At 29.9% G+C, this 22137-nt stretch overlaps 5 protein-coding genes across 5 annotated transcripts; 3 read left to right on the top strand and 2 right to left on the bottom strand.

Annotated features, from left to right (window-relative positions):
* Positions 1-1861: 1861 nt before the first annotated feature.
* On the bottom strand, positions 1862-5893 carry PGO_070740 (exoribonuclease; the record flags this gene model as incomplete). The annotated part of the gene is made up of 1 exon (XM_028686947.1): positions 1862-5893. The coding sequence occupies one exon, from the start codon at positions 5891-5893 to the stop codon at positions 1862-1864; it is 4032 nt and encodes a 1343-aa protein (XP_028542748.1).
* Positions 5894-8282: 2389 nt separating this feature from the next.
* PGO_070730 (apoptosis-related protein) lies at positions 8283-9778 on the top strand (the record flags this gene model as incomplete). Its single annotated transcript, XM_028686946.1, has 7 exons — positions 8283-8348; positions 8509-8546; positions 8781-8845; positions 9068-9129; positions 9270-9332; positions 9473-9514; positions 9719-9778. 7 exons carry the CDS (start codon positions 8283-8285, stop codon positions 9776-9778), a joined length of 396 nt encoding a protein of 131 aa, XP_028542747.1.
* Positions 9779-10964: 1186 nt separating this feature from the next.
* PGO_070720 (GDP-fucose protein O-fucosyltransferase 2) lies at positions 10965-12628 on the top strand (the record flags this gene model as incomplete). The annotated part of the gene is made up of 2 exons (XM_028686945.1): positions 10965-11153; positions 11393-12628. The coding sequence occupies 2 exons, from the start codon at positions 10965-10967 to the stop codon at positions 12626-12628; spliced, it is 1425 nt and encodes a 474-aa protein (XP_028542746.1).
* Positions 12629-13639: 1011 nt separating this feature from the next.
* Positions 13640-15319, bottom strand: PGO_070710 (hypothetical protein, conserved; the record flags this gene model as incomplete). Its single annotated transcript, XM_028686944.1, has 1 exon — positions 13640-15319. One exon carries the CDS (start codon positions 15317-15319, stop codon positions 13640-13642), a length of 1680 nt encoding a protein of 559 aa, XP_028542745.1.
* Positions 15320-17785: 2466 nt separating this feature from the next.
* PGO_070700 (hypothetical protein, conserved) lies at positions 17786-21252 on the top strand (the record flags this gene model as incomplete). Its single annotated transcript, XM_028686943.1, has 5 exons — positions 17786-19977; positions 20175-20270; positions 20496-20592; positions 20808-20965; positions 21102-21252. The coding sequence occupies 5 exons, from the start codon at positions 17786-17788 to the stop codon at positions 21250-21252; spliced, it is 2694 nt and encodes an 897-aa protein (XP_028542744.1).
* Between the last annotated feature and the right edge of the window lie 885 nt (positions 21253-22137).

The raw sequence follows: 22137 nt of genomic DNA, 5'->3' as shown, positions 1-22137 counted from the left end.
TTGGTGAAATTTTATTAAAATGTGTAGATACATCAACTTGAAGGTTTTTTTCTTTTTCTTTAAACATGTAGTTTTAAAAAAATTTAGCTATTTTTTTTTTTTTTTTTTTTTGTTAAGGCATTTGCTAAAATGTTCATGCAAAGTAGTAGAATTATTGTTGTTTTTAAGGGTGTTTAGTGCAGGCGCAAAACGAAATCAGAATTTTTTATTGTCCAAAGCCGCTTGTCTAGACAAAAAACCACATTCCTTTTATTTATTTATTTATTTATTCATTTATTTATTCATTTATTTTATTAATTTTTTTTTTTATTATTTTACCAATGCCTGTTGAGTTTTAAAAACTAGCATGTCCATTTTTAATTTTTCTTTTTTTTCCTACAAAATATATAAAAATAAAATTTAACGTGACCAATAAATAAGTATACACTGCTAACACAACAAAAGCAGATTTGCACACTTCGAATTTTTTTTTTTTTTTTTGATGCATTATGAACGAAAATTTCAGGCCAAAGTACTCTTTATGGCAACAATTTAATAAACATTTTATGAAACAGTTTTTCGTAAAAAACATATTCATACAAGGAAACTTGTCATTTTTTGGAAATATGAAGCAAATAGATGGAGTGTTTATGTGCCATTTTTATATGCTCGTACATTGTTTTCCTTGTTTTTAAAACGTTAACAGGATAACAACAAGGTGTAAAAGCTATAATATGTATGATATAAGTAGGAAATTAAACAAATATATATTACATTTACAAAATTTGGGTGGTTTTATATTGAAATAGTTACTATTTATTTGGACCACTTTTGGTTTGCACTTCAAATTGAGAAAATTGTAAACATGTGAGGTTGAAGCTTGCTAAGTCGTATATATAAAAATATATATATTAGTTTACCTTTATGAAATAAATACAAACTTTCTATATTTTGCACATCATGGATAAAAGACGAAATATTGTCTTAAAGCATTTTTCGTACGAGGTTACGAATTAATGGATCTCATGCAAAACCTTTTAAACTTGTAAAAACATTTGAATTCTTTTGAATGGTGTCTTTAACACCTCATATATGTGAGTTGGTGGTGGGAGGGGATGAACAACACAAAACGAGGAACAAAGACTAAATTGTTATGTATTTCTATTTAAAAAATGACTAATCGTTATTTTTATGATGAATTTTTTTTTTTTTTTTATTAATATGTATGTACCATATGTATCTATATGTGTGCATATAGATGCATGCACCTAGAGGATGGAGTACCTATATTGGTGTACGTATCTCCACAAATACACACATGTAGATATATGCACATCTACAGCATTTGTAATACACAACAAAAATGAACAAAAAAAAAAAAAAAAAAAAAAAAAAAAAAAATAAAAAAAAAAAAAAAAAAAAAAAACATTTGTAAATACAAAAAAAAAAAAAAAAAAAAAAAAAAAAAAAAAAAAAAAAAGAAATTAGAAAATGAAGATGACACAGAAACCACTTGGCTTTACATAAAAATGTTCTAAATGGGGAACGACTAAATTGTGGTACATTATTCACACAAATAACTTTTATTAACAAATGCACACTTGGATATAATTTCTAAGAAATAGTAACTGAATGGATGCACTTTACATTAAACCCAAATATATGTAAAATATAAAAATATACATGTGTATATTAATATGAAAGTTAACTTGAATTTTATTATTATATATTTTTTGTTAATAAAAGAAAAAAAGAAAAAAAAAAAGTTACATAAAATTATTTCTGCTTCCTCAATAACAGATATATGTCTCAACGGGGATATATATATATATATATATATATATACATAAATATACATACGTATATAATAATTCTATTTGTATTAGTATTCCCTGTCCTTATAAGGCATGGATCTGCCATTATAATTCCCCTTTTTGTTCATCCCTGTTGCGTTGTTATGCCCGCTGTTTTGCATGTTGCTTTTAAAGGAGTCGCGTTTGTGTTGATTGGTTTCATTATAATAGCCATTGTTATGCTTACCATAATTGTTATACCCGCTGATGTTGTGACCACCACTATAATTTTTGTAACTGCTATGGTTCTGGATATTATGGCTACCGTGAGTATTGTAACTCCCATGATTACCATAACCCGTATAGTAATTTCTATTCGATCCGTGAGCACGATTCGAGGAATGGTTCTCATGTCTATATCTTCCATTGTAAGAAGTGTTGATGGGTGCATCATATTTAGAGTTTTCATTGCTGGAAGAATTTCTATGAGTTGTATAACTATTATTGTCGTAAGAATTATTATGATTGCTCTCCTTTTTGTTTTCATAGGTATGCGGAGGAGGTGCATTTTTAGATACCTTGTTCTGTATGGTCGAGTTTTTATGTGTCAGTGGGGGATAATTGTTCCCATAATTTGCGTTTTGATAATTTTGTCCATGATGATGGGATGAATGGTTTTTTGAACCATTCCAATATTCTCTATTATTTGTGTTATGAGGATTATTAGCGTAATTGGCACTTCCATAATTGCCACTGCCGTAATTGCCATACGCGTGGCTACTGCTACTCAATCTATGGTCATTCGCATAATTGGCAGAATTGTGATGGCTATAGTTTATAACTTGGGTCCTGGGCTGATTATGTTTTGAGTAAGAGTAAATGTGGGGATGGTTTGCACTTAAGCTATTTAAAATCATTCTTTTAGCAGCGGGTGCATTAAATCTAAGTTTTCTTTCTTCATTATTTATGTCTAGAACGGTGAGAACCTTTCGTGGTGTCCTATGATTTGGTAAAAGCGATGAACGATGTTTTTTGAATTCCGGTTGAATAAAGAATGCACTATTACACGTTGTTGCAAAATTTGACGAAAATTTGAAAATTTTTTTTAAAACATTCACATCACTGTCTTCATGTTTGCAATTGAGATATCCAAACAGATTAAAGTCTTTGCTGTTGCTTATTGGAATGGTTAAATTCATATTTTTAAAAAAATTGTTATACACATCGCTGCCTTTGCTGTTACTGCTTCCGTTGCTATTCGTGCTGTGTTTTACTTTCCCATTCTGCTCATTTATTTGCTTTTCGTTCGTTAGATCGTTTCCATCGCCATGTGACCCAGATGCCATCGGATCAACAGGATTACCTTCTCTGTTCTGTGCAGCATTGCTTTCACTTTTTTCCTTAAGCCCCTTAGAATAATTCTCCTTGCCTTCGAACTCGTCCTGGGGATATTCTTCATTATTGTTAATACTGCTACTGTTATGATCATCATTCTTCTTCACTGTAGCCTGTTTCATTTCTTTCACATAATCCTTTATAGATTTGGTAATTTGTTTCGAAAGGGAATGGGAACAATTCATGTATATTCTGTTCATCCCTCTGCGATTTCTCTTTTTCTCTTCCTCTGTCAAAGTGTCATCTAATTCTCTAGCATGCTTAATAATTCTCTCCTTGTCGACAAATGGTAGAAGAATAACCCACTGATATTTGTACTTTTTCCCATTTTCTTCCTCCTTAAAAGTTTTTGGGTAAAAATCGATAATTGGAGAATCATGACGAACCATTAATTCTCTATACATTTTCGGTAAACAATGACTAGAATTGGATGGTAAAACACATAGTAATTGTTCTAAAGGAAGAATTGGTTCATCTTTTTCAAAGATAAAATTGACATTGTCAATTATCAAGTCCGATGAAAGTGGTGCATAATAGTATGGGTAATACCACTGCCACATAGGACATGATTGAAAATAGTAAGATAATACCCAAGCTAATCCTTCAATATATTTATAAACCACTTCTTTCACAAAATCATCAACATAATCAGTTTCATCTAAATGGAACTTGGACTTATAGTATTTAATTCTCAGAACTTCTGGATTTTCATCACCTCCTAATTCAACATCTTCCTTTGGATTTTCGCATTCGTTCGCTTTTTTAATAGCCTCCTTCAGTAACATATTAAACTCATTGATATCGTTTGTTCTTTTGCATTCTTCATCTTCTATATCCCACTGAAGATTGCCTTCCAAACTGTTAGTCGTCTCATGTTGATGGGGCTCCTCTTTTGGAAATTCTCCTTCTTGATGCACCTCCACCCCGTTTATGCTTTGTGTAGTAGTTATATCGTTATTATTCGTGTGTTCCAAAATGGAAGACGATGTTGGACGAACAAGAAAGTTGATGCTCTTCTCACCCTTCTTTTCCTTGAATTTAAAATTTCTAATCGGTTGCATGCTTTGTATTTTTGATTCATACATCATTTTTTTGTTAACAGTGCTTGTTACCGATGGAGGAGACGTGAGAGATGTGGGACATCCTGTCGAAGAGTTTCCAGTTGATATGTTTGTTATTGCACTGCAAGCATTTCCTCCGCTTTTCTTGTCATTGAGGTTTGCAGCTTCATTGTCGTCGTGGTCAGAACCTCTCTTGTGAGAATCCATCATAGAATTAGCTATATTATTAAAACTATAATTTTGATCATCGGCGCATTTAACTCGCTTTAGGGAATCCTTTTGCTGATCTCTTTTTTCTCTTTTTTTTTTAAAGTCGTATTGAGAAATGAATGTTTCTCTTTCGACCTCAGCAATAAAGGAAACGTACTTTGAAAAAGACTTTAAATTAATTTTACCTTCATTAATTAAATAATCGCCTAACACAGGTAATACTTTTTGATATAATAAAACTAATTGATCTATACTTCCAGCAGCTATTGAAATAGATGGTAAATGTGGGAGAAAGTCATTACCACATAGAAAACATATAAATATAAAATCATCAATACATCTTTCTAAATTATAATTGGAATCAAAAAAGAAATCTTTGGATAAGTATTCCCTAAGGATCGTTAAATCCAAAATTTGTAATTCATTCCAGTTTTCACTATTGATAAAAGAGCTATGACTTTTGTTTATGTTCGCATAATTTGGATCGTTATATTTATTATTATTTTTTTTTTTCTTGTTTGTATAAGTTGTACACAGTGGTAGATCTTCCTTACTTTTTAACATACCTATAAATTCGTTTTTTTGTGTCTTTTCTTCTCCTTTCGAATCTAACACAATTATTTCTCTTAATATATAAAAATAAGGTTCATGGCTAGCCAACGAGAGCATAATTAAATCAGCATCCATCCCATGTATTACATGTCTAATATTAGGATCATATCCTGGTTGTGCTCTTTGTGATTTAATAAAATTAAAAATTTTATGTTCTCCTTCTCCACACACATTTGCATCAGAAAATATAACAATAATATTTTTCCATTTATCATCATTTGTGATTTTATGCTCAACAAAATATTTTAATGCTACTGATAATTCATACATAAATTGAGTACCTGGAGTTATAATGTTACTATCCCAATAAGTGTATTCATCTGGAACTACTCGATTTTCTGCTAAAAATTTTTCTCTTAATTCTATGTATGCATTTCTTTCAATTTCTGAACATAAAATAGATTTAAATCTTCTGCTCCTTTGTTGGTTCATTTTAGCCTTAGGAGCTACTCCATCAATGGCCATATACAGAAGTTTCTTTGGTTCAATAATATCAAACAATCTTTCAATGTATAAAAAAATGTTTAAAAATATTTCTTCATTACTTTTAGCTCTCTTACTATTATCACTATGGGAACATAAATGAATTATCCCATTCATATCTAAGTATAAATTATCAAAGTACCCATTTATGTTATCTGAGCAGTGAGTTTCATCTGTGTTATTAACATAGTCACTTAAATCAGGAACTCTAAAAATGTTATTACCATCTCTATCTTTAGCATGTCCATCCTTTATCTTAGTCCTCCTGGCGTAGACATCGCTATCTCTGGTTTCGTAAGTTGCTTTGGCTATTTTTGGATACCTTGTAACCAGCCATCTGTAGAAGGTGGGCACTCCCATGCTTTTAAGTTTTTCTGCTTCTTCGCTTTTTCGTATCTATCTGCTGTTTGTACTGCACGACAGCTACTTATTCAGATGTGATATTTGGAGCAGGTAGATAAAAACGTGTGTGTAGATCCAGTTATATTTGTGATGATGTGTGTGTGTTTTCTCAGTTAAGGTTCATACACCGTGCAAGTGTGCTAATCGTTAAAGAAGTTTTCTTTTATGTTCTACTCACAAAATGTGACAAGTTTTAAAAAAAAAAATACTTTTTTTTTTTTTTTTTCTTTTTACGTGATGAGAGATTACAATTACTGATAAATCTTTTGTGTTATGCACAAGTAAAGGGACATATAAGAGTTAATTATTCGGCCATGAAATGGTGGGATCAATGGTGATAATAGTGTCTGCTCTGTATATATTTTTTTGCTGTTCCATTTTTCGCATTGTAGGCGTTAATTTGGTGCATATGAGTGTGCATATATATACATATACATATATATATATATATATGTATGCATGCAAGTATGTATGAATATATTTGTTTTTCTGGCTACATGATTAGACAGGTAAGTACATTTTTGTTTTCATGCGGATCTATCACTTCGATGCTTGAATGAGTTAGAACTTGGGTAGTCAATGGTTCAGTTACTTCATTGCTTAGGTAACTGCTGCCTATGGGACGCTTAACAGGTTACTTATGAACTTCTTGGTTTCTACTAATAATGTGAAACAACAAACTGAAGACCTTGGACACAAGCATAAAAATAAAAAAAGTTGCAGAAATGTGAATAACTAAGATTTTACGTCTTCGTATATGCACTGACAAGTAATATATATGTTTAACGTTCATTTGGTTGTTCGTCCTTATTACATGTACTTTTCGTCATTCATAAATTTTTTTTTTTTTTTTTTTTTTTTTGGAATTGTTTTACAAAGAAATTTAATTTCCAATATAAAGCAAACTTAATTTTAGTTGGGCTTCGTATAATTTCGTATCACTTCACATAATTCCATGTCATTTTGTTTCATGTCGTACCACATTTCCTTTCGTTTAACTTCGTCGTTTTTATTTTATTTTTTTTTATGTCAATGAATTTTTTATTTTCATCCCACTTATTAATATGATGCTTACTTTATAGTCTTCGTCATAATGGATAAGGGATAAAGGTTCTTTATAAATGCACAAAAGGGAAGCATTAAGGGTATTCTCATATGACACAAGGGCGTAATGTATGTATAATATTATGTATGTACCTATGTATGTGTGTTATGTATATGGTATGTACATGGCATGTATACTGTATGTATACGTTATGTACATGTTATGCACGTTGATTGTTCAGTTGGCTTTCGTGTTAATACCTGTTTTTCATTTATTCCTTATTTTTAATATATCATGTATGATTTCATTTAATGAATGCAAACAAAAAATACATCTTCAAATAGGTGGATGTTATATATACATATATATTACTCCTTTTCCAAAAACAATTTTTCTTTTCAAAATAGCCCATTAAAAAATTGCTTAAACAAACATGGTTATTTTTACGTTAATATGGAACTAGCTTTTTCGAAAAAAAAATAAAAATTAAAAAATAATAATAGCAATAACCATTGAAATAAAAAAAAAAAAAAAAAAAAAAAAAAAAACATACATGTAAAAATATATACATAAAATATCCAAAAATCCGCTACAGTGAGGAATATCCATTTTTACATATATTTTTCAAAAATAAACCCCCAATTTTTTCCTTTTGTGAAAAATCCCCACTTGCTACCTACAATTTGTCCCTATGCAATATCATCGAGAATGCTACCATGCTTTTGTGCTTCCGAATGTTTGTAAATGATCTGTGTCCCATAAAAGTATGATAAACTATTAAGCGTGAGACTGAAACATTGCAGAAAACACACTCAAGGCGTGTGCGGGCAAAAAAAAAAAAAAAAATAAAAAAATAAATAAATAAATAAATAAAAAAAAGGGTAGAGAAATAGGAAAGTAGTGAAGAATACCACCTATAGATTTCTCTTCAGGGACATATAATGTGAATACATTTGAGTTTGGTGTATGAGAATATACATATTATGTATTATTTTTAAATATTTGTATTTAAAAAAAAAAAAAAAAAAAAAAAGGGAACAATTTGATACTAGGTTTTTTTTTTTTTTTTTTTTTCTTTTTTGTATACAAGTAAAAGAGAAAAAAAAAAAAAAGAAAAGAAAAAGAGAATGGGTAGAACATAGTTACATCTGATCCATTTATTTTGTTACATTTATATATATATATATTTTTTTTTTTTTTTGTAAAATAATACGAGATTCCTCTTTTGTTATTTAGGTAATAAATAAGAACCTATTTATAACATAACGCTTTCTTCATTGGCGTTTCTAAAAAAAAAAAAAAATGAACGCTGAACAGGCTGAAGCAAACTCAAGATATCTGGAACTTTCAAAGAGGAACCTGGAAAATGTAAGTCTTCAACTTGGACACTCATTTGACGTTAATTCGAGCAGATGCAAAAAATTTTATTGCCAAAAGTTTCTACAAACACATTCGCAATTCACGTACACATTGTTTATATCCGTATAACATTTTTGCACGCATGATGGTATCCCCCTTTTTTTTGCAGAAAACAAAGAAGGAATTGGAACAGAAGCAAAAACAGGAGTAAGAACATGTGGTTCATGTATTTAAACGAACCCCTAAAAAGCAATAATAAGAAGAACAACAAAAAAATATATTATATGTACCTTCGCATACATCCATATTTTTCGTGTGTAAAACAATTACTCTACCAAACTGAATCCGTCTGTCCATACATCCATCTATGCATGTACATATGGTACCATCTCTCAATGTTACCAATCGAACACAATATATACTTTCTAATCATTTTGGTAGGGAGTTATTGGAACAGAGGAGAATTATTATGAAGTCACTGTTAACCCCGGATGCGCATGCAAGATGTACGAAAGAAAATGTGTTTTAAGGGAGGGGGAAGATAAAAAAAAAAAAATAAAATAAAATAAAAAACACACACACACACACACACAGAGAGAATAGGATAATTTAGAAAGATGAATAGAGTACTGGAAGGATTAACAACAACAACTGTAATAAATCTGCAAATGTAGAAATACAAATTCATCTGGAACATATTCGAACTATATCTCAATTTTTCTTTTTAGTGTCCAGAATTGCTATCGTAAAGGAAGATAATGCTAAGCGAATTGAGGACATTATCATCAGGGTAAATCCAAGAGATAAAAAAAAAAAAAAAAAATTTTGAATGCAAAATTGGAGCACAAAAATGGAACATGTCAAAGAGCAACATTTCTGTAATGACCAAATGACATAATACATATGCCATTTTTTATCATCATTTTTCAGAATAGTCAAATGGGTCTTATACACCAAAAAATAGACGACGATCAATTAATTAAAATTATAGAGGTTTGTTCATAAGTAAATGAATAGAAAACAAGACAACATTGAGAAAATTTTCTTTTTGCACCCACCTATATTCTTACTGTATATATATATATATATATCATTGCTATGTCTTATTTATTTCTGTTTATTTTACATTGCAGCAAGTGAGTGAAAAAATTCACAAAAAAGAACCAGTGATAGAAGTAAGCAGTCAAAGATAATACAAAAATTGTGAATAAGCATGTGCACACAATCAGTTGGAAAAAAAAAAAAAAAAATCATTTTCTTATACTAAGACCATTTGTTCTGCCAATTAATACTACCACTAGTAGTCATAATTATGTGACAATTTCTTTTCACAAAAAAGGATAAAAAAAAAAGTGACATACATAATTTATTTTTTGCAGATTAGACGAAGAAAACAGTTTGATGATGATGATGACTTCAATGAAGAAGACTACATGTAAATAAGATAACTTGTGACACAGAGAAATTTTTTTTTTTTTTTTTTTTTTTTTTTATGACACGATGTGAAGAATAAATTCATCATATGTTACTTTCCCAAGTTAAACGTAAAAAAAGAAAAGGAAAAAGTACGAAATAGAATGCAAAAAGTAGCTTTTATAAAATTCCTTTTTTTTTTTTTTCCTAACGAATTACTTACCTCCCCTCTTTCAGTTTTTTTGTTAAATTTTGTTAGTATATAAACTAATTCATCCTAAGTATTTTTTTTTTTTTCTTTTTTTTTCGATTTCAAACATTTTATGTATTATATTATGTGTCCATCGTGTGTTCCCATTTTCCAGTCAAAGCTATTTTTTTTTTTTTTTTTTTTTTATCACCTCATTTTTAACATCAAATATTTTAATTAATACATGATAACTTTTTTTTTTGGGGTACATATTATTAATATCACACGTTTCCATGAAAAAACCTATTTCTTTTTCAAAGGAACATTTATAAGAAAGGGAAATTAATTTAATTGACTCATCCGTCATACGAATGGGATTTCAGGAATAAAGATTGGTAGTAGCAGTATATTCTTCTCAGCAGAATTTTCCTGAATTGTGCAATATCGTCAGTTTGGAATACCTGTAAGTAGTGACGTCGAAAAGACAGTACAGAATCCAGTAGAGAAGCCAGTATAGAAGCCAGTTTAGAAGCCAGTATAGAAGCCAGTTTAGAAGCCAGTATAGAAGCCAGTTTAGAAGCCAGTATAGAAGCCAATAGAGAAGCGTATCGAGGACTTCTCCGCCTCTCTGCTTCGTTGTTATTTCTTTTACTCCCTTCTCCTTCTTCCCTCTTTATCGGGATTATGTATTCATTATAAGGGGTACTCCGCAAGTAATTTAAGTATGGACCCATTTGGAGCATAGAAAAAATAAAATAAATAAACTAATAGAAGGAGAATGAAAATATGTTAACTTTAATATAGACAGCATAAAGTGAATATATTGGGGAAAGAATAAAACAAGGTCATTTTAGACAGGTGAGAGGAGAAAAAAAAAATATATTGCTTCATCTTAGGGATTTACAAAGATCCATTATTTCATGTCACAAAACTGAAAGAATTAATCACAAGATATTATAGCCGCTTCATTCAGCATTCTTCCTTTTTCTAAAGAACTTTTCAATTTTTCCTTTTTACATACCATGAAGTACAGAGTGAACATTTTTGTTATATTTTTTCTGGCTTGTTTAACAACGTGTGTTCAGAATTTAGAAAGGGGAGATTCATCTACCATTTGTAGAACCGATGATGTATATACAGGTGACAAATTTTACCATTTCAAAAAAAAAAAATACATTTTGTATGATGTGAACATAGGAGAAGGCTTTAATGTACGTAAGGATTAGAAAAAAAAAAAAAAAAATTAGAAAAATTAGGGATAGAAGGGAATTCTCTGACTAATTTTTTGTACAAGTGTTCTACTTGTTCAGAAATTTATTACTCCAAAGAGGTTACAAAACATTTCGCATGTTTCCCACAACCAATACACTGTTACATGTCTCACTGATTTGTTACAATTCATACGTCTTTTCTAATGACATATTCTCCACATACCATTTCCATAACACAGCTACAAAGGGAAGTCCTTTATAGAATTGCTTTAGTCGTGTATTACCTAAACCAAGAGAATCGAAACCAACTGCATTATCTTGTTCTCCCTCCATGGTGTTACTTAACTCATTGGGGAAGGAAGACTTATGATAAAATAAAATGGGAGTTTTTTTTCAATTTAAATATTCTTAAAAATGTAATACCAATAATGGAATACTCAGAATATGAAAAACTGTTCGGATCACATTCGGATTATATCCTTTCGTATAAACATATAATTGGGAAATTTACAAGAGGAAATGAAAAGAATAGTTTTCATATTTTGGATTTCGATAATTGTTACATAGAAGATTATAAACTGAAAAGAAATTTATGTAAATATTGTGATCATAAATATTCAGTAGTATATTCAGGAAATTGCACACATATGAAGGGGAAAAAAATCGAATGTATTGAATATTTTTTGATAACTAGCTTTTTTGTAAGCACAACCCTTGCTGATATATTTCATTATGATACAGAATCGATATTTATTAAACAAGGCAGTAACATATTAGTAGCATTCCCGAATGAATTGTTTGAAAATAATTTAGAAGACGTTCTACTATATAATGAAGATTTGATACATGAAGGAAATAATTTTATCAAAAAAAATTTCAAGTCGAGTTCGAAATATCTGAGTTGTCATTTGAGATATAACGATTTCAGGAAAATTCCCGCCTATGACATTCCGCCTATATCTATTTCAATTTTAAAATTACTTTACATTATGTTTGTGCACAACATGGACAAGATTTTTATATCTTCAGATGAGAAAACACAAATTAAAAAAATAATTAATAAAGAATTTCCTCAATTTAAGCATTTCTTTTTTTTTTATGAAAATGATAATTTACATACAGGACAGGTTGCCATCATTGACCAATGGATTTCTTCATTGTCAGAAATATTTGTTGGAACCATTTTTTCACGATTCAGTATGCACATAAAATGGGAACGATATTTAATTGGAAAGGGAGAAGAAAATTATAATTTGGATTTATGTGGATACAATATTAACACAAATCTAAATTTGCAAAAACAGTATTCCAACATTAAACATGTTCTTGTGGAAGAGGCACTACAAAAGTTACATACTTTATATAAAAAATTTGCAGAAAAAGATAGAAACTATCTCAGTACCATTTGCTACGACTCTTCGCATAACTACCCCCACAATTTAAGCATCTACCGGAGGAAGTACATCCCCTATTAGTATCTCCACCACTTGGCCACTCTGGATTGCACATCTATGAACGAGGAGAGAGATGGGTGTGAGGATGGTGAGTGCAGGAGACGAACGTACGGATGAAATGTCCATTGAAATCAGCCAACGCATCTACCTATTTCTGTCTGTGCCTTGACTTCTTTACATGGGAGAAAATCAAAATGGAAAAATCGAAAAATATGTGTGCCCTTTTGCATAAATGAGCAGAAAGGAGCTGAAACAGTTGCGTAGATGTAGAAATTTCATGTCATAATTTCTTTCTTCTTTTTTGTTTCAAAGATTTCCACAATATTGTTTCGCATGTGTGTGTGTGTAACGTGATGGCGTGGGAAAACGAGTAATCAAAAGATCAGACTTATTGGCAGATACATCAGTAAAAAAAAAAAAAATTAGCAATCATATTGTTGTACATAATATAGTAAGAAAAAAAAAAAAAAAAAAAAAAAAAAAACGGATGAGACTCTATCTTTCGGAACTATTCCCCGATGGAACAATATATGCTACAAATTTAACTTTTAATAACATTACTACTACCCTGTGTACACACTTAGAGATATATGAACTCTTTGAGTGACATTTAATGAACCTGTTTATTACCACTTTTGTTACGTTTTACACTGCGGTTAATTTTTTATACGATGTGTATATCATCGACATGGAGTGATGATAAGTACTTATTCACATCTCCTCGGGACATATTAATTCATTCTAAAATGCTTAATGGAGTGGTAGAAAGATCGTCGTACTTCCGCTGGGTTCACATAGGTTTGAAAATAAAATAAATAAACTTTCATTACACTTTTGCAAGTTAATATCACAAGGTGTGTGTTTATATATTCTCGCTTCCGTTTCTTACTATAGGTATTTTTGGTGGATTCATTTTTGTTAGCACTACCTTCATGATTTTTTCCATAGATATGAATGGTTTAGAAATTCCTTCAGGGATATTATTTTATATATATCTGTGTCACCCATTCTCCATATTTTCATATTTTTCCCTTAGCACCTTTTATCCAGCTCATTTGATTTGTCCAAGTGGGTTGTACATTTGACAATCTTCTGATCTAGTAAATCTGGCATTGAACTCACTAGGTTTGAACTGATAGTACATTTTTTGCTCAACAGGTTTTGTATAATATGGGAGAACATAAAATTTTCATAAATTTCATTCATAACATGTTCGCAATAGTATATAGATTCGTATTTGCAATTTTTATATATTTGTCGAAGGAATATATGAATAATATTGAGCTTTGAAAGGAATAGTGCATAGAGGAAAAAACAAAAATTGAGAAAGAATATGAATAGAATGTAGTAAATGCCCCTATAATGCAGTAAACTAAAAATGTGGAATTTTGCTAACTCGTAAGGAGGTGCCAACGGAACAACGTTGTTATAGTAATAAACGGAAAAAAGGATGTAAAAATTTATTAACAAATTAATAAATAAATTAATTACATATGGAATAAAATAAAAAAAATATTTAATACAATTTATTTTGTGTCTACATTTTTTTATCATTAAGGAATGAATATAGTTTTGTTTATATTTGAGGTATGTATTTATATCATAAATATTGGAGTAAATGGAATTTCCAAAAATGTTGTAAATATTCTTTCTGTTCATATGAATAATACAATGACAATTTTTGTCATGGTTATCTGTGGGAAAATTTAATTGTTCATACAGGTCTTCATTATTTATGTTTACAACAGATGCATGTTTCTTGTTATGAAATGCTACTTCTTTATCTGTCTGGTGATGATTATTAATTTTATTACTTCCTCTAATCGAATTTGGACAAATTTCTTGCATCTTATAATCATAGGGATTCTTCTCAATTCGTATGAACAAGTCATCACATTTTGAATGTATGTATTTTTTTTTTTCTTTTTCATCAAATTTATAGTTTTCCTTATTTATATATTTAAATATGTTTGTAAATTTGTTAAAAATTTCATCTGCATGTAGCAATATAGCATTATCAAAATTTTTATCCAAATGCTTAAAAATCTTTTTACAACCCTCAATCAACGTTTCTGTGTTTCTGTAAATTTCTTTATTCTTTTCACGAATGTACACATTATACAACATTTGCAAAATAATTAAGCACATAACATCAATGTTATATAGAAATATTTTATATGTAAAAAAAATAATGTATACGTTAAAAAAACAATATGCCAAAACAGAAAATGTAAAAAAAACATGAAAGTGTATTTCGTATGGATAATAATACGTATTATATCCCCTAGGAGTTAAAAATATTATCTGTAGGCGAAATAGGAGGAATATATTTAGGAATAAAAAAAATATATATAGAAAATAAAAAAGATATTTTTTCTTCCTACCAATCGGATTTAAAAAGCATTTCCCTTTTTCCTTCTCCTTTTCATACTTAACTATACGTTTTAAGTTGTTATATATTTCGTAGAAATGGATATAATTAGAAAAAGAGGAGTTATCAAATAGGTTGCTTTTAATGTTGTGTAGTTCCCTTAGCAGCTCATTTTTATCCTTCTCAGAACCCCTTTTCTCCACAACAACTAGGGGTTCTCCAGCTTGGCATTCGTTACATAATAGCTCGACGCTGCTGTGCCTCTTCTGCGAGCTTCTCTTTGATGTGGAACCCACGTGAGTGTCCATGTCGAGATGATTCCGTTGATCTTTTCGTTCCATTTGTTTCTTTACAGTATTTGTAAACATCAATTTTGACACGCAACAAGTTTGGCGCACAACAATATTGATAAAGATAAAATTGGACGAGACCAAGAAAAAGGCAAAATTGGACAAGAATAAGAAAAAGACAAAATTGGACGAGACTAAGAAAAAGGCAAAATTGAACAAGAATAAGAAAAAGACAAAATTGGATAAGAATAAGAAAAAGACAAAATTGGACAAGAATAAGAACAAAAGCGAAGCAGTTCCACCTTTTCCCCACTAAAGCATAACCACAGTTGAGAGTTCATTCCTAAACTGTGATTTCAAAAGAAAAGCATACCAAATTAGCATACAAGGTGTGTAATTATGAGTGTCCGTATTTGTGGTAGCTCCTTTTGCAAAACATGCTCACCTCTTCATGAAGCTTTTTATGTATATTACAGCAAAAAAAATAAAATAAAATAATAAAATAAAATAACATGCATAAATAAGCAACCAAAAGGCTTACTCAAAAAATTCAAAATGTATATATATATTTATATAAATTAAAATAATATAAACACCAAAGAAGTCTCAAAGAAACTGGAAAAGTTGCTATACATGAATCTTCCCTCTTATCACAATTATAAAACAAAAAAAAAAAAAAAAAAAAAAAAAACATTTAGACAATGAATATTTATAAAACTAAGGCATAATCCTTATATGAGTAAAAAATTAAGGTATTTGGAGAGGTATTTAAGGGAAGTACGAGAAGCTAAAAAAGAATGATATGCTTTAATTTTTTTTTTTTTTTTTTTTTTTTTTCTGCGATATGATGGGGATATACATAAAGACAATAGGAAAAAATATGGTCTATATAATTTTGCGCAACTTTGATCAGATGAAAATTTATAGTGTATTTGTTGCATTGAGATTCTTGTTAAAAGGATAAAGTGTGTGAAAGGTGCAATGAGCCTAGTGTTTGCAATTCTTTTCACTATTGTTTCAACCTTCAATAAAGTTTATATATTTGAATATGTTTTTTGTTCTTCCTTTGTGGAACTAGGAAAGTCATGAGGGAAGAATATGTTATTCATATAGTTTAGAATAAAATTTTCAACGGCGAGAATTGAGCCACTTCGAGCAATATTCTTTTTCTATTATCCCTTTAGTTTTCAAGCATGTAAATAAAACCTGCAAAGAAATCCTGCAAATAAAACCTACAAAAAAAAAACTGCAAAAAAAGCTGCAGAAAAAACATATATAAAAACAAAAATGTGGCCATTTGGAGTGGTCATTAAGAAGGTCATCAATGCGATAAAGTTAATTGACCGGCGGAAAAGGAGTAAATTGTGCAATGATTAATTCTCTTAATTTGTTGGAACACTAATAATTTTTTTTTTTTGACTTCATTCTATGGTTAACTCCGTATGACCTTACTCATCAAACAGTTCCCTTAACCTTTCTGTATGTACATAATTTCTTTTTTCCTTCCTTTTTATTTTTTTTTCCTACTTTTTTATTTTCCTATTTTCCTTTTTTTTTTTTTTTTTTTTTTTTTTGCCTGCATATGCTGCATTACCTAAGTTATGCAACAGAAGTAAAGCATAAAATGTGGCATAATCCAAGCATACTATCTAAGGGAGGAAAAAAAAAAAAAAAAAAAAAAAAGAAACTTGTGCACATGTGTAATGTACCTACGCAGGCACAGGAATTAACAAAAGCACATTTGCGATTACACAATGTAAAAGCTTCTAATAAAATATGTAGTAATTACATAAAATTGATATTTAAAATGGAATTTCACGAAAGAGCGCAAAATGGAAAAACAAAAAAAAAAAAAAATTTTAAATAACATATAAAATATAGCACAAAATATAACAAATAAGGAATAGCAATTGAATAAATGAAGTGTAAAAAAAATAAAAAACAAATGAATGAAATATAAAAAATAAAGAAATAAAACAGAATTAGAAATACGCTTTCATTTCAACAAGTGCTTTCTAATTGTCCTTCCCAATTTTCACTTAAAAGGAAGTTCCTCTTTTTTACTTTCTTCTTTATATATTTGTTATCACAAAATTTTTTAAATAGGATAACTTGCGAACAGCCTGAAGCATAAGATCGGACAAAATGATTTGACAGACTGGATTGACAGACTAGATTGACAGACTGGGTTGACAAATTGATGAGAATTCGAGCGCATTTTTTCCTTTACTATTATTCATACGACGCACACGTGTATTTGCATTCATGTGTATATTTTTTGGAGATAACATGCGTAAGTGAGTTCACGTGTGTTTTCTTGTTTATAATTGGACATAAGAAAGGACAGTGTTCAGATAGTTCACAGGTTGAGTTGTCATCACCTGAGAAGCTCGCAGTAATTTCCAACAATACTGGGCACTGCCTCCATGTCCTCCCAAAACATATTAAACAGGGCAAAATAAGGTACGGCAAAATAAAGCGAAGCCAAAAAAGCGCATAAAAATAAGGCACAGTAACATGCCCCGGTTGTCTTATTTTATAAGGAAATGCAAAGGGAAGGAAGGAGAAAAAATAAACGAGCATGAAGAAGTAGAAATTTTCAGTATTTTAAACGAAGACAATTGTTATTCATCTGACCAGTTCGATGTAGACAGCCACGTCGAAGAGAATTGGAACTATTCCATATTACAAGATAATCAAAAAAATAAAAATAGGCAAGTGAGTAATTTCAGTGAGAAAAATGGTAGTAATGTCAGAAATTATTTACATACTCTAAGCCATGACCAAAAGGAGGAATGTCCAAATGGAAATGGAGAGACATCTACTTTTGAGAAAGGATCATTTGAAAGGTTGAGTAAAATGTGTCCGTATGAAGAAGAGCCTCCGGATAAGAGACAGGACGGAATTTCAAATGAATCAAATAACAAATCGAACAAATGGATAAGCACGCAAAGGAATTGTAAACGTGAGAATTCTGCTGTAAGTGATGCAAAAGAACAACTGATTAAAAATACAAGGGAAGAAACCCTAAACAACATCCTCTTGTCCAAGAAGTCACACATTTTCCATAGCATTAAAATATTAACGCCAAAGACAAATGGAAAAAATGCTTATTGTAAAACAAAGGGGAAAAGTAGTGATGTAGCTGCGAATGGAGGAAAGAGAGAAACAATGATCGAAGGAAGAACCGTGTCGGAACTAAAAATAAGCGAGTGTGCATACGACGCAGATGGCAATGACAACCATATCAACGAGGAATTTATTCGTAAAAATAAGAAACGAAGGACATCTCTAAATAATATATACACAAATTTTACATTGTATGAAAATAAAGTAAAACAAATAGAAAAAAAGAAAAAGAAAATAAAAGGACAAAAAGGAGAAAAAGAAGGAAAAGAAGAAAAAGAAGAAAAAGGAGAAAAAGGAGAAAAAGGAGAAAAAGAAGAAAAATATGACATTTTGTTTACGAAACATAAGTTATTAACATATATAGAGTCATTAAAAAAACATGTACATGTATCAGAGTTGTATAATGACATTTTAGGAAGTATCAATTATTTCAACAAATTAAAAGTGAGAGAGGCATATCATTCCTTAAGGGATATATATATAAAAAAATATGCAAACAGTAAAGACGCAAAGATAAAAAAATTTCATGAAAATGTTTTTGTTAGTGAAATATTTTATCGATACAAAATTATGAAAAAAATTGAACATATATTTAATATATATGTTAAAGATACATGGGATGATTTTCTCAATTATTCAGTTATATCAAAGAGGGTATATAGAAATTTTATTTTTGATTATTTAATTGATCTAGACGATGTTAACGGTACCATGCCTTTTTCAAAATATACAAATCCTCTAAGTGGTAACAGTAATGAGTTTTTATCCTCCTTTACATCACAAATTTCAGAAGAATATAGGAATGACAACTCAGATGTAGAGGAATATGTTTCAGATGAAAAGTGCTCATCCTACTGCAGTAAGGAGAAAGTTGAAGCTAGTGGAGAAACCGAACAGGAAGATGAACTAAAAATTAATCACGATGGTGTAAAAGGTAAAAAGTTGAAAAAAAAGAAAAATACACAAAAAAGGGAAAACAAAAGAAAACACACAGAGACAAAGCGTATAACCAATAAGTATATCGATTATGGACATTTCCATCTAGCCTATGATGACGAGGATGACAATGAAGTATACTATTTTGTGACGAAAAAGGAATTTAATTTATTCAAGCAGATTTGTTCTAGGAAGTTTGGGGATGAACAACTCCTGAGTATGGAAGAGAAGGAAATAGACGACATGTTTGCTAAACATGAGGTGGAAGATAACTCCGATCAGTTTCAAACGGCTGAAGAGGATGATGAGGAGAAATTCGAAGAGATGTATGAAGAGAAACGTGAAATGACACGTGATATGAAATGCAAAGCGAAACGTGAAGCCAAGAAGAGATACACACGTAATAAGAAATGTAAAGACAAGTCGAAAAAATCATTGAGCAAAAGCAATCTAACATATGGGGATGCTAACGAAGTATATATTGGATTAGGAAGGAATGAAGAAAAAGAAAAAAGTGACATGAATACAGTAATATATTTCTACGTCAATTTATTGATCCCTTCCAATTTTATTTATGTTATTGCTGCCATGATTGAAAGCACTCTGTTCAAGTCTTGGATTCCCTTTTACTCCTTTCCCTTCAAGTATGTATTACATTTCGCTTGTAGAACCTCGATGAAGAGGTATTTTCACAAATACCGTAACTTTTCCTGTATCAGATATACATGTGAGATAATTTTCAACTAGGAGTTACACAATCCATCCCAGCAACACAGAGATAGCACATGGCGCTATAACATAATTTCAACTTTTCCAATTATGTTTCTTTTCACAAATGCAGATTCGGTATTAGTGAATGCAAAACTGTGAAGGAGCGAGGGATAATAGACAAAATAGTTTACACAAGAATTGCAATGCCTTGGATTATCAAGGATAGGTATGTTATATCACCTTTTTACGTTGAATGTTTTTTCTGAGTGATTATACACACACCATGTTGAGTTGCGCAGTTTTTTAGTTGTTCTGCATTGCTTTTCATTTTATTTTATTCTATTTTATTCTATTTTATTCTATTCTATTTTATTCTATTTTATTCTATTTTATTTGTTTTTTTTTTTTTTATTTGAATAACTTTTTAACAACTTTCTCGTTTCCGAATCAGGTTTCTCCTAATGGATATATGGATATGTGAAGATTTCAAATTCTCAAAAGGAATATTTTTATACGCTTCCAATTTCCCGAAGAGCTCCGAAAATATGGTATTTCTAAATGTCCATTAAATGTGGATGCACAAAAAAAAAAAATAAATAAAATAGACAAAACAAAATAAACAAAAATAAATAAAATAAACAAAAATAAATAAAATAAACAAAAATAAATAAAATAAACAAAAATAAAATAAAATAAAACACAAACAGCGCCCAAATTTCCTATACGCCCGTTCCTATGTCGTTCTTTTTCCCCTCTTTTTTAGAAGAACTTAGTGTTGGATACGGATGGCTGCATGGAAATTGATATGACGATCCATGCTTTTATCTCACCGAAGTCCATCGAGCAGACCTTCGTTAAGTGCTACGTCGAAATATCGCCCAACATAAATCTGAGTGAAATTTTCATATCCTTTTTGACAAAGTAAGACTGTTGTGTCGATTATCTAGAGACGCCTTTTCCCACACAAAACACCACAGCACACGGGTGCCACGTCACTCTCTACATCACATCATATAACACTATAGCCACATCTTTCCCTGTATTCCCCAACTAATAGGGTTTTCATCAAAAGCTGTATATCTCATTTCGTCAACGCATGCAAAAATTTCCAGTTCAACGAAGAATATGCTAATGAATTGCACAAGAGTGACTTATTTTATGACCGCTTACGAAAAGCGGCAGAAGAGTGTAATATATATCACACATAACGTAAGGAAATTGTTTTGATTATGTATTTCAATTGGTGAAGTTTACAACTGATTCAAAAAGTATACAGATGAATTCGCAGGTACATGTACATATCGATTGAATTTTAAGTATACACATATAATGGAAATATCCATTTATTATATGCAGCAATTTCGAATCGATGATAGAATTTTTTTTTTTTTTTTTTTTGTATTTTATATTCTGCAAAGAAAAATAAAAACAAAACGACACTTTTAAAATTATTTGATTATTTGTTTTCTCACCCTATGTACAACAACATCATGTAGATAATTTTTTTTTTCTTTTTTTTTTTTTATAAGCAAATATTAAAAATAATAAGGTATAAAATCCTATGAGTTTCACCCTTTATCTTTTTTTTTTTTTTTTTTTTTTTTTTTTTTTTTTTTTTTTTTTTTTTTTTTTTTTTTTTTTTACGTATAAATATGTTCACATATGTATATTTTGCATATAGGTATAACATATACATTATTAAACCCCTCCCCTTTTCCCTTCCTCACTCATTGTTAATTCATGGTTGTGCTGGTCACTAAATATAATTGCACTGAAAAATTTACATAATGCGAGTTGTGTGGAATAAGATGAAGCGTCATCATTTCAGCACCCCAAGTTTTGTACACTTGCACACCCACTTAACTGCCTAATTAGGTACCTAAGTGGCATACAAATATATACATACATATAATGCATGAATTTGTATATATGCACACAGACGACAAATTATTTTTAAAAATGAAAAATTAGTTGAATTCATCGAAGGCTGCAAAAGAATAAATTATACGTAGTATTAAACATGCTATGTTGAGGAAAAGATAAACATTTGAAAAGGAAAAAGGGAAAAGAAAAAAAAAAAAAAAAAAAAAAAA

This window comes from Plasmodium gonderi (assembly GCF_002157705.1).
Source record: "Plasmodium gonderi DNA, contig: Chr07, whole genome shotgun sequence".
Classification (NCBI taxonomy): Eukaryota; Apicomplexa; class Aconoidasida; order Haemosporida; family Plasmodiidae; genus Plasmodium; species Plasmodium gonderi.
The sequence above is the reverse complement of the archived record's forward strand: the minus strand, read 5'-3'. Positions and strand labels throughout refer to the sequence as shown.